Source organism: Numenius arquata, chromosome Z (genome assembly GCF_964106895.1).
Source record: "Numenius arquata chromosome Z, bNumArq3.hap1.1, whole genome shotgun sequence".
Lineage (NCBI taxonomy): Eukaryota > Metazoa > Chordata > Aves > Charadriiformes > Scolopacidae > Numenius > Numenius arquata.
The window spans coordinates 25,737,588-25,750,848 of record NC_133616.1 but is presented as its reverse complement, the minus strand read 5'-3'; the positions used below and the strand labels follow the sequence as shown (position 1 = coordinate 25,750,848).

The window sequence follows — 13,261 nt, the reverse complement described above, 5'->3', positions numbered from 1 at the left end:
ATAAATGAGTAACATGCAACATGCATTTGTATGATTTTTTAAAATTACCATTAAAATTACAGAGGCAGTCAATAGTTCATAGTAATAAACAGTAAAGAAGGAAAACTACAAGCAACGCTCATACAATAGTTTAGAACCCCCACAGCTGTTCAGCAGACATGATACCACTATGTACCACTTAATATGCACTTATTTAAAAATGAAGTGATGCATATAAGCAGGAGACAAGTCTACATGCATAATTCTTACACACAGAAGTTTAGATGTAACACTACAAACAGTTGCCAATATCAACAAAACAAGCAGGCAGTTAGCTGTTGCTTTTTAAAAAAAAAACCAAACCCTTTTTAATTTTCTGGGTGAATTTCGTATATATCAAAAAGAACTGAATAGCACTTACTAGTGCCAGACACAATACAAGCAAGCACCAGACAGCTTCAATGCACAGCTCTGTAAATGCATCTCATTTTTGACCTCCAACATTCTTGCTGGAAGTCTAGGTCACAGAACAGGACTTCAGAGCCCTTCCTTTGTATGATTTAAGCTCATGGTTGTGACTCACAGTTAAACAGAGAGTGCTGTCGATAATACCGGTACAGGATCACATTTGGGGAAAATTTTTCCCCTCTGATCTTCACAGCATGAATAATGCTTATTCTGTACATGTTCCAAGTGCGGAACTCCCATTGAGGTTTCATTGAAAAAAATAAAAAAAGAGAACAGAATACACAGCAGAGATCTACACTGCGGATAACAGACTCGCAGCGTGAATTAGAGAATAACTTTGCCCTTAATTTGAACTCAAGTTCTTCCCTGCTTCCCCAGATTGCATCTGAAAGATCCATTTGTTGCTGGGTTTTCCAATCATGCTGCAAGTGTGACAGAAATGCAAGCACACTCCCTCTGATGGCTAACACGAAACATATATTTCCAATGAAACGAACCAAAATCATTTGGTTAAGATCAGCTGATGAAAAAACATCTGTTGTATACTTCGGTTTGATGCTGTATACTCTCAGTGGAGAGAGTAACCTTGAAGGTTCAATATAAGCAGCAGAAAAGCCACTCAAAAAAGTGTCTTTAGAGTGCTGACACATTATTATATTTTCAGTGCTTAATACAGGTTTTTTGTGTGTGCGATAGAAGAACTACTGAAAGCCTTTCCATTAGAGGAACAATAGAAACAGAAAACTACATCTTCTACTATAAAATTCTGCTAATGTAATTCTTGTTATGCTTTAAATACACCCACAGGGCTTTTATTTTCCATCAAGGGAATATAATACCTCTCCTGCATCAGAGCACTATTTGCTGAGCAACTTTACTGAGCTTTTACAGAGCAACTTTTACTGAGTTGTGCTCAGATAAATCAACCTCTACAGCTTTTTGTAACTCACCAGAACTGTCTCTTTATTCTCCTGACTTTTCTAAAGTGGGGATAAAGAAAAAAAAAAAGAAAGGAAAATTGATCTCATGGAAAAAAATGTATTTGATGTACACAAGATTACAATAGTTACAAATTTAGCCCAACAAAAGCTGTGTGAACAATGTCCTTTTTCACCCTATTGGATCCTTTTTTTTCCCTTTTTTTTTTTAACTCCCAGTACAGCTTTCGCAATAGGAGCAATCCTAGTGCAGACAGTTACAGGCGACTGCTTTGATTGTAAGCAGTCTCAGTAATTAAACAGGTCTCAGTAGTTACAGACCCTGCTGCGTCAGGTCTATGCTAGCTTTCACCATCACTAAACACAGGAGAAACACAAGAGGGAAATTGTAAGCAAGTCAAACAAGACACAGTGGAGAAAACTTTGGACTTGTCCTAGTGACAGAGCGCTGAACTCGACCCCTGATTTGGGGGTAGAAGATTCTGACACAAAGAATAATGGCTTCTTAAACACTATTACAGAGAGCAAACCATTACAGTTTAATAGTAATCATAGTTTAAGATAACCTTTTGAAAGCTGTGGGAAACTATTAAATGTTGTAAACACATAAAATGAGTTGTTTTCATCGTTCATCTCAGTCTGAGAAAAAATTTGCTAAGATAACTACTAGCAGGCGTAAGTCAAAGCTTTACACAAAAACGGCCAGCAGGAGACTGGGCAAAACTCACTTCTGAGTTTCATTTACAAGTGAACTTCACTTTAGGCACTGGCATTTGCTAAGAGCAGGAAGAAAAATTCAAGATTCCACTTATGCTGGAATTTTTAAACACAAAGGGAAAAAAGAAGTGAGCGTCTCTGGCATGAGGTCACCCTCTGTTCAGGAACTCAGGTTTGGAGTGTTAGGTTTTCCACGGAAAAAGCAGTGTGGACGGGGAGGGGCTAATGCTAGAAGGAAGGGAAGTTAAATAAACATTTCCTACAAAACATTTGGGGTTATCACAGGATTTTAAAACAGGGAAAAAATAAGTACTATATTGACTATCAACATCTTCTCAGTTTTTATTTTGAAATTAATTTCCATCATAAGATAACATTTCCACCTTTGATAATATATTCTTACAAACCAGACTAGGTGTCTCATTACTATTATCTGCACCATATGGCACAGAAAATCTTCTTTTGTTTCTGAAAAAATTATTCTTGCCACCCGTACTTTAATGTGGAAAAAGCCTAAAAAAAGAGTTTGAGCCAACAGTGGAATATAAAACACCAACCACATGCACTTTTCACTATTTATCATTGACAAGCAACAACTCTGACCAATGCAAGTACAGTGATCAGCCACAACTTCTGCCTGTATAATAAAAAGCTTAAACAATCAAGAAACAGAAAAGTAGTATTTGGGCATATGTGGACTCAAATAACTAGTTTGCTAAGGCACCTGTGCTTATTTCCTTTTAGGAAGCAGCAGATGCTCAGCCAGTAGATGTCCAGGCATCGTCCTTGCTGGCAACGCACTGAACCTCTCAGAACCTCCTGGCAAGACTAATTAAAGTAGGTCTTCAGATCTGTAACTGAGCAGGTTTACTTAAAAAAAAATCTGACAACACAACCTTCAAAATCAGCATGTCTGACACCACAGCCAGAGAACAACTGCTCTAACCAATCTGTCCTTCACTTAGCTTGGACAACCTGCAATTAAAAGTCTCTCTGAAGTCCCTTACCAGCAAAAGAGAAGGAGCAGGAGTTCATTCAGGAACAAAGACATCAGGGAGAAGATAAAAAGCTGACCTTAGGGAACCAGTGAAAATCAGATCCCTGGTTTCTACCAAAGTAGGAGCTGGAAATAAGCAAGAAAAATCCCAAGATTTTATTAGACAAAAGCCACAATATGCTGGCTGGAATGAGAAGAGAAGAGAAGAGAAGAGAAGAGAAGAGAAGAGAAGAGAAGAGAAGAGAAGAGAAGAGAAGAGAAGAGAAGAGAAAAGAAAAGAAAAGAAAAGAAAAGAAAAGAAAAGAAAAGAAAAGAAAAGAAAAGAAAAGAAAAGAAAAGAAAAGAAAAGAAAAGAAAAGAAAAGAAAAGAAAAGAAAAGAAAAGAAAAGAAAAGAAAAGAAAAGAGGTCTTTATTAGGGTAATATGAAATTTGGGGGAAAAAATTCAACTGAGTGAGAGAAAGACTGTATAAACATCAGTAAGTATGTCCGAAACAATCTGTTCTCTTATTAATCATAATTCTAAAATGATAAAAAGACCCTCTTTTGGAGTGAAAACAGTCATCACTGTCACATGCTCCATTATGGAAAGGATTTATGTGGTTTCCTCTTAGCAACATAAACCGAGGCTTGAAAAGTTCCACATATTTTACTGTTCAAAGCCCTCTTATGGCAACTACCAGACACTACAGTGCTAATCCACATTTAAGAATTAACAGCGATATTGGAAGAAAGAGCAGTAAGGAGTTTTGCTCCAAAACTATTTAGTATATTTAACAGCTGAAAGTAAATAAAGCAAAGGATAGTAGTTTTAATACAGAACTGAAATTAGAGGTCAGATTCCTTTGCTCTAATGTTGGCAAGTTTCCACCAAAATTACTTGTAATATGTTGCAGAAACTATAAACACATGGTATTTACAGCAAATGACCACTTATTACCTCAAATCATAGGTCTAGATTTGAAGCGAAATTTGGACTCTAAGCCAGTGTTAATAGTGCTGAGGTAAATTTGTACCACTTGAATAAATGACCTTTATTTTAAATCAAGGCACTCTTCAGGAAAGTTAGTAGTTATAGTCTCTTATGAGAAAAATAAACCCTGCATCTCATTCTTTTTCATTTCAAGTGGATAAGAGGCCTTGGGTACCCAAGACACTGCTGCAAGATTTTTACCTGTTTTGCTTGAACCAGCAATGACTTCGTTTTTATGACCAATATCATTAGCGTAGACTTACTTGTACCTGCAGTATAACGGGTGGTCCATAAAAGCAACCCTGATCCCGTATCGCACCAGTCAAAACTTTGCAAGCTACTACTCGATATACAAATATAACCCCACATACCATTGAACTAGCTCATCTTTTTTTCCTTTTCTTATTTACCTGTAGAAATAGCTTGTGTATCTGTCCAAAAAGACACCAAAGATGTTGATTTACACAATATGCTGATGGAGTCAGACTTTGCTAATGACGAGATTACTTCATTTTTGGGCCGGTGTCTCCATCAGGCCACTTTAAAGAGGAACTGGAGTTCTTCTACACATTTTACAAGGCCCTTTCAAAATGTGCAGTATTTCCATTTGCCAACTGGCAAGTTTTCAAGGCAATCCTGGTTGAGCCATAACATGTACAAATAGGAAGAAACACAAAAGAGTTTAATAAAAAGAAATCTACCATGACAGCAAAGATTACACCATGTTCTAGAGTATTTCAATGAGCACTCACTAAAAAGAGATCTCGAATTTTGGGGTGGGCACTTCACAGTGAAGGAATCACCCGGAAGACTGTAGTTTGTGCAATGCTACTTGCTATAGCACACAATAGCAAATGATCACTTGTAAATTATTTTTTTGGGGGGTGGCGGAATTTTGAAGCAGTGAGAAATGCAAACATCCAAGTGTGAATTTTGGCCACAACTAAACTGGGAATAGTATTGAATCTAGTAAAATCTACCATAAAGTATGGTCTTCACTTCTTTTTCCTCTGCAGGTTTCTACCACTACAGTTGTCAAACCACACAGGTTTATAACAACACAGAGTGCTTTTATGATTCTGTACCTTTAACTACTATGCTGAAGAGACACATATATACTGGTCATTAAAATTAAGGATAAATTTTATCTTTCCCCAGATTCTCCCTCGCAGTTTTCGTTTAAATCCTTAAATTGATTCTTAACCTTACAACATGGGAAGAACTTTCTTGGAAAGAATTCCTGATCAGAGAGGGAAATGCATCTCTCTTGGGGTACCAAGCAAGAGGAGGGTCCCCCAGTCCCTGAGAACAATTAGGGCAGGGAGAGGGTGCACAGCTTCCTCGGGCAGCCATGCACTCAAGAGCGGAAGGTAATATCATCCTGTAAGTATATAACCATATTTTAGCTACCAGTGTACTCTAAGACTCCCGTTTACAAAGGACTTGAAAGCTGTTCAGTGAGATCTCACATAGCTCATCTCTCTGAACGAGATGCTCAATTGCAGACCCTCTCATGCTTCTTTTCAACCACTTTCTCATGCCAATTTTAAAACACATCTGCAAAAGTGATAAGTATAATATAGAAAAGCTGAATAGATTTCACGCTTCTTATTTTTTGCCTTTTTTTTTTAAATGCTTAATGTTTTTGACATTTGTTTTTTGGAAACTAGGTCTTTAATGCACGCAATGTTTCATGCCTGTAAAGAATAGCTGTTTGAAGTGAAGAGAGAACACTGAAAAAAACCAAATCTTTTCCTCCTGACCTGCTTGATCTAGGCCTAATTTCCCTGCATTTCAATCATATTAAATTCGACTCCTAGCAGTTTAAAATGTCAATTAACTTAAGATAAGTCCCATTAGATAGGGCAGACACTGGATTCTCTTGACTGCCTGACTCTTGTTGAAATGTACCTGTAATTGATTGCAAGGTAACTACTGTTAAAAGCAGGGTATACTGTCATTGTTTGGAAAAAACACATTTTATAAACAAAAAAATAAATTTGTCTTTTTAATTCAGTCATACCCCGTAATTCCAACTCAGATGTCTTTAGTTTTATTCCACAACATACTGAGCAAACATTACTGAAATAACTCTACCAGGACCCCATCAGCAAACTCTGGATGTTTTCCATATGGAATAAATATTGGTATCATTTTCCATATGGCTTTGCTTACTTTCAGTTCTAAATATGAAAACATCATAAACAGAAACAGGCATAGAAGAGTTATCGAATCCTGTTAGAGCCAAAACCTGGACACAATTGTAACACCACAAGGCAAACAGGTTTGGACTCAAAATGAAATTCCAAGATTCCAAGTGCTATAGGAAGCAGCTGCAAAACTCAAAACATATCACTGCATTTTCATCAAAATGTAGGGTGTTGTGGTTTAGTGGGTTTTTTTTTCTGTTGGTGGTTTGGGTTTTTTTTAAAGTGTTCATTGAAAATTAATTTGCCATTTTGACAGCCTGAGCAAAAGAGCAACTGTAAGCCCTGAAAGGCTACTTCCCACTCCCAACCAAACAAGATCAGCTATGTTCCTGAAACCCAGCCAAGCAGCTGTATCTCAAAAAGGTTGTTTCATTCCTATTTTGGAAACAAAGAAGGCTGCCTTGTAATGTATTACTTGCATTATCCTAATAATGTAGAAACCAGATAGTGTGTGATAGTACATACAAAAACCTAGTCTGTAACTTGGCAGCCTAGACTGTCTCATCACATATTAAGCTTTTTAATTAACAGACCTTTGCTTCATGGGGGTAAGGTGCCCATGAAATATTCCAAGCAAGACAAAAATTAGATGTTATATGGAAGTAAGGGAAATAAAAGAGTGTTGGCTTCAAACGGCTTGCTGGCTGGCTGTTCGTACTTTATGCAACACGTGGCAATTTACAGACTGATCAGAAAGCTACCTATAGCTCAGGACAAATTAATTTGGTCGATTGCTCTCAGTAAGGATTCAATTCTGACAGATACTTGCTAACCGCCAGGGCAAATAAGACGCCTCCAACTTCACCACACTCCTCAGTTTTTACAATGCTGTTTTTACTCCAACAGAAGTATCCCCCATTTGCACAGAGTTGTTTTTGTCATGCTTGAGAAAGCCATAAGAGGGAGGAGAGAAACTGTTCTTTCTGGTTTAAAGTCCTGTTTAACTTCAACCATCCTTCTGTGGTTAGAAAATATATGGGGAAAGAACAGAGGGGCCAGATGTCTCTGAAGGCAGCTTCTTAGACACTGTGTCAAAGTTATTACTGAAAGAATATTTAAATGAACTTACCAGTAGAGAAAACAAGAATTGTGTTGTCCCAAAGACCGTATCTTTTCAGAGCATCAGTAAGATTTCCTACAGCTTCATCCATAAGAGTGACCATCCCTGCATAATGGCGCCTCTTTACATCTTTAATGGAGGAATATGGTTTCATGTATGCTTCAGGGACCTCGAGAGGTTCATGGACAGACTGAAAAGCGAGGTAGAGGAAGAGGGGCTGGGGTGGAAGGGATACAATGGAAATTAGTTGAACATGAAGTACTAAATGCAAAAGTTACTGCAGCAAAAGCAGCCTTGATTCATCATCAGCTGCAGGCACTGCGTTCTGATTTCTTATATACTTCTCTCTTCTAATCTCTAAGCATAAACTAATAAAACTTTGACAAAGGACTTTTGCAAAGCTGTGGAAAAAGATCAGGTGTATCTTCATAACACAGTTGCTAACAGTTTCTTTCTATGAAACTTCTCACATTAAACTTCCCATTCTCATTTTAGAAAAGCAAACTACATTTTAGAAGAGCTAAATAATTTCTATAAATCCATTACTTACAGTACTAAAAAAAGAAATGGAGAAGGGTAGCAAACCAGGGCTGTGCAGCCAAAGCTGATTCTGAGAGCAGACATGGCAGCAGCCTTGTTTTACCAACACTATTTCTCACATTTAGCTCTATGCACCCTGCTGAAAAGCCCCAAATTACAGCTCAAGTGCAGGTCTCACTATTAATATTTCATTAGGTTTTTTTTTAAACATTCTTCAGTGCTAAAGTTATCAAAAACAGCTGCAGACTGTACCTTCTCAGTTCTATGATTGGCTATAAGATCTATAGCTCTCTCTGTGAATAAATTTGTAGAGTAAACATTTTTAAACCCGGTTGCAACTTCTTCTCCATCTCGAAAGTCCAAAGCGCAGCGTGTTATGTTCTTTGTTTTGATGAGGACGCAACGATCGTGAGAATAATAATCCTCACTCCCCAGAAGATAGCCTAAAACAGGAAAAGATGTCAAACAAGCTGGCCAACACAATGTCATATAAACAGATACATCAGGGGGAAAAAAGGTAAAAAATAAATGTCAAAACTTTAGTGGTTTTGAGCTTATCCAACACTTGACCATCTGTAGTGACATCCCATGACAGGTCTAAGTAATTCAACATTTAATTAACTTCATAGACTTTTTATCGCTAATGCAAGTAGTAATTTCAAAATACAGGAAAGATTTTGAAAGCAGTTCAACCACTTTATATTCATAAGTGGATATCAAATACATTAGCATTAAATTAATGCAGTGACAGCAAAGGCAGTAACCTATCCATGTACTACTCTGATTTTTAGCGGGTATGTTTTTCTGCATTTGTATTTTCACAGAAGACTTCTCTCTATTAGTAAGTTTGGATTTATTTTTTTATTTATTCAAAAACATCCAAGTATGAAGCATTTTTAATGGCCGCTGTAAAGCAACTTCTGATCCACTGCTGACACCAACTGGTGAAAACAAGATACTATTATTTAAAGATACCTAGAAGAAACAAACTATGCAAAAACTCTAAAGGTATAGATTTGCTCCTGTCAAGGGCTATCCTGTCAAGCATTGAGTGCTTTTGTTTTTTAATGACCAGAAAAAAAACCTCTTCAAAATTTTCTGAATCTCAGTAATTGTTACTTTGGAAATTAGATTTCAGATTTACCCCCCAATACCCTGAAAGAACAGACAAGTGTGCAAAAATATATTCTTAAGCTCTGCAAAACCAAACTAAAAATGGGGACAAAAACCAAAATGGAGGAACTTAGCTTGAATTTTCACTCAGCAGTTTCAAGTACAGTCACCTGTGCAAAAAATTATGTACAGAAAGAATGAAGTTATGTTTTGAAAACAATATAAACTTCGAATACATTTTTAGGAGGAAAAAAGGGCTCTTGTTTCAAAGCATAAGGAGAGATTTTGTGGGCAGACTGCCTACATCAATGTACTCAGAGCCACAAGTTACATTTTTTGATTTTGAGCGTCCAGTGGGGGAGACACTGCATCAAGTTTGCCAAAGAATCAAATGACCCTTAATCGCAATTAATACCTACTGAAATTACATGAACATTACAGGATATTAAGCTGCTACATTCTCTGAAAAATAATGTCATGCTGGGCACTCAACCAACGACCATGCCCAGAACCAGCCTGTATTAAGGCCCCTGTATTGAGACTCTACTGGGTCCCAGGTGAGATTTCATGAGGACCACCAGCCTACCTACATCTATGCTACCAAAACCACCCCAAGCTCCTGTAAAGGTATGGGAGGAGGCATATATGTTTAAGCAATGAGCAGTCATATTAAAATTCATATATATTAGCTTAATGCAGTTGTCAAACCATGGCCCCAAGCTCCCTGAAGAGTCAAAAGAGACAAACAACCTAAGGGAACCGTTCTTCACAATGAAAGTTTGGATCCCCACTGTCTGTAATGGGCCTGTAGCAATGTCAGGCTCTTAACATTTAAGTGCCTAAAGTTAGACAAGAAGAACGTGGACTTCAGTGTAAGTTTCTCTGTATCCTACTTTCTCAGCTGTAGAAGTGGGCAGCAGTATTATCAAGAGCTTGCAAAGCTAATTTGAAGATGATGAACTTGTGAAATTCTCCATCTAACAAAAGTGTCTTAAAAACAACCAAGTGGCAATGGACAACTTTGCATTCAGTACCACGTGGAGTGAGATGTATGGCAGGCAGCCTGATCCACATAACATCTGTGGCACTTGTGCAAAACTAATAAAAGGCCAATGAATATTGGGACACAAGCCTTCATGAGAGGAAGAATAAGCAACATGTAGCTACAAGTTGCTTTGTAACACAGTCACACTTGGACAACCTAATTTTGGCATTATTTTTTTAATCTGAGGATTTGACTTCCTAACTTGTGAGACCCTGCAACAGACCTTTTGAATACTATTTAATAGAGGCTCTCACACCATACTCCTTGCCAGAGGCTCTGGAAAACCAGTACAACTCTATTCACAAAGCATGAAGACAGTATGGTATGATGTCTATTTCTTTCTTAAAAATATCAGCTTTTAGAAGTGTAACATTATGTGCAGAGCAAGCCATGTCTTCTGTATGATCTAACACAAAATGTTTAAAGACTTTTATAAAATCAAACTTTAAATCTTCTAACCATCATGGAACCAAATTAAATGCAGATCATAAGACTGAAATACTTTCTTTGGAGCCACTCAATAATTAGGATATTTTCTTCAGTAAGCTGTAAGGCTTGGGCATGCATTTAAGGCACTATCATATTTTAAAGAGTTATACTCCGGAAACATGCATGCCCAGGTATTGATTTACTTACGCACTAATAGTAAATCTGCTGTTCTTAGAAGAATTAGTCAGTTTCTCATAATTTTTAACACCATATTCATTGCCCATATTAAATCTAACCATTACCAAAGTAAGTGTCAAATCCTCTGCGGGTTGGAAGGCATTCTTTTTTGTACATCCCTAAATGCCACTTCCCCACCATATGAGTAACGTATCCCGCTTCCTGAAGTAGCTCCGGGAGGAGTTTCTCATCCAGTGGCAGACAGCTGGGCTGGCATGGCCAAATTATCTGGTGTTGTAAACCAGTGTGGATCTAGCAGAGAAAAGAAGGATGCAAGGTTAGATACAGCACAGCAACGTGTTCCCGTAGGCTACTTTATAAGCAGGTTCAGAAAGAAACAAAGCTGCACCAGAGCCTAGCATTAGTTTTTGGGCTTCCTGCCTTCAATGTAGCACCAAGGAAGATGAAAAAGCCACAAGGAGAGGGCAAGGGGAGTCTGGAGGAAGACAAGGAAATAGCACCAGAGGGGTTTACAAGATCTTCCCAGGCATAAATCTAGTGCAATAAAAAAGAGCAAAGCCTTTTGCGTTTTCATCTAAAAATCTAATTAGTTAACAATTACCATTACGGTCTCTTTGAAGGCCAGGGTCAACATCTCAACACGGAAAGAGAGATTTTAAATGGGATTGAGATGGGCAAAAAGGCACATGGCAGGTGAAGCTACCAAGCTTTTGCCTGTACCAGAGAACAGTCACCAGAGGAAAAGATGATAAAGGCTGAGACAGTGCTTTTTCCATTGCTCTTTTTGCATTACTCTCATAATACACACGTTATATATTTATTTACATGCCTAAAGTGAGTGTGAGCACTTTTACCAAAAAAACATTTGGATACTGGGGATAACACAATTTTTAGACACTGACTTGATCTGATCTCTAATAGTTCCGTATATGTTTCCAATCTTACCAAGTGGTGAATTTTGTATCTCTTTACAAAAACATAACTGACAATGATTCTCTGAGTACTATGTATTGCTTCATGCAAGAAACCTCTCCAGTTACTGTGTACTGTAACTTGACTTTTGTGAACTCCCCTATCTCCTGTAGAAAAAAAAATAATGCACTACTCAGTTTACTTAGGCCAGCAAACATACACATACAAGTATGAATAGCTTATTTATTTACTAAATATTTCTAGTAATCTGCTTCTGTCAAAGCACAAAACCTCCAAGACTCCCTAGAGCACAAGACATCACATTTTGTAACTCCACTAAGCACTCCACTGTAGCAAGCTGCACAATTAATTTTTAAAGCATCACTTTAGCAACACTTTGAACTCACGTTTAAACCACATAAGCCCTGATCTTAGGCAAGTGGGAAAGTAGACTCTCATAAAGGGCCTACTAGTTACTATTTTTCTTTGAAACAGGAGCTGGAAAAAAAATTCTTTTTTTTTTAAATGCAGTATTACAAAAAGATTATTAATATAGTGAAAGATACAAGCTAGCAAAGCATTGTAATTTCTTCCACTGGCTCTAGAAAGCAAGAAAAAGGGGAGGAAAATATTAATAATAGTAATAAAAAAAAAATCTATAGCTTTCATAAACCAGTATCTTTGCTCTTCTTTCTTTACAGACTGCAAGATGACTATGAAAATTCCAGCTCCAGATAGGAACAGATTTAGGTTACTTTTTCGAATCTCCGAGCAATTGTTAATCACACCAATGGATAAACCAAAACAAAATCCTACATATTTACTACGTAATTATTTCCTGCACATCTCCTCAATTTTATAGAAAAATTACCTCCATTTTCTAATATTACTCATTACTCATTTGTAACAAGGTCAACACAAAGACGATTAAATTATCAAGGCAGATACATATGATTAATTTAATTCAGGACAGAATTATGAGCATTTCCAATTTCCACTTTAAAGATCAGATGCAGCAATGTCCCCTTAACCCAGGCCCATTTCTAGATAAGCCTATTCAGAGTATGAACAGGGTTCTAGAAATAGTCAAAATGAAAAAAAATGGTTTAGGTTATTTACATAAAACAATTTAAAGAGTTGGTAAAAAAAAAAAAAGGTCAATTACATCTTCCTATTCCTTATTAGTGACTCTTGGAGTTTCTAGAAACAGAATAAATATTGCTTGGAAAGAGTAATTATCACCTAGAACAACCTTCCTGTGACAAGAAATAACACCTACTACTACAGGATGACATTTATTTTCGTTCTTAACAGTTTCTTTGACAAGTAACTCCCGTTAATGTGCATGTGCAGGACTTTGAGAGAGAGGGAAAGTTTCTGAAATACACTTAACCCTTTGTGAGTTCCTCCTTTCTGTCGTGCTGTATTCTTCTCTCCCCCTGCCTCACTTTTGTCAAAGTTGCAATAAAAAGAGGGGGAGAAGGGAGGTGGGAGGGAGGGGGAAGTACAGCAGTATGATGAAGTCCAATTCTTACACCTGTACAACTGAAAAAAATGGCAAAAATCATGACTAGGACTAGGAAGCAGCTAGACAACCTGAGTAAGGACCACTCTGTGTGCACTCCATCAAGGGGTGCATAAATCTCTACACCTGTTACTGTATGAATAATGTACGGGTTAGGA

The 13,261-nt window shown here is 37.3% G+C and overlaps 1 protein-coding gene across 1 annotated transcript in view; it reads right to left on the bottom strand.

The window, feature by feature from the left end:
- The window catches only part of ARSB (arylsulfatase B), a 68,183-nt gene that overhangs the window by 53,864 nt on the left and 1,058 nt on the right, over positions 1-13,261 (bottom strand). The window contains exons 2-4 of the mRNA XM_074166220.1: positions 10,771-10,957; positions 8,134-8,324; positions 7,351-7,558 (exon numbers count right to left, since the gene is read on the bottom strand). Coding sequence (XP_074022321.1) covers positions 7,351-7,558; positions 8,134-8,324; positions 10,771-10,957 — 586 coding nt within the window. The remainder of the gene's footprint in view (positions 1-7,350; positions 7,559-8,133; positions 8,325-10,770; positions 10,958-13,261) is intronic.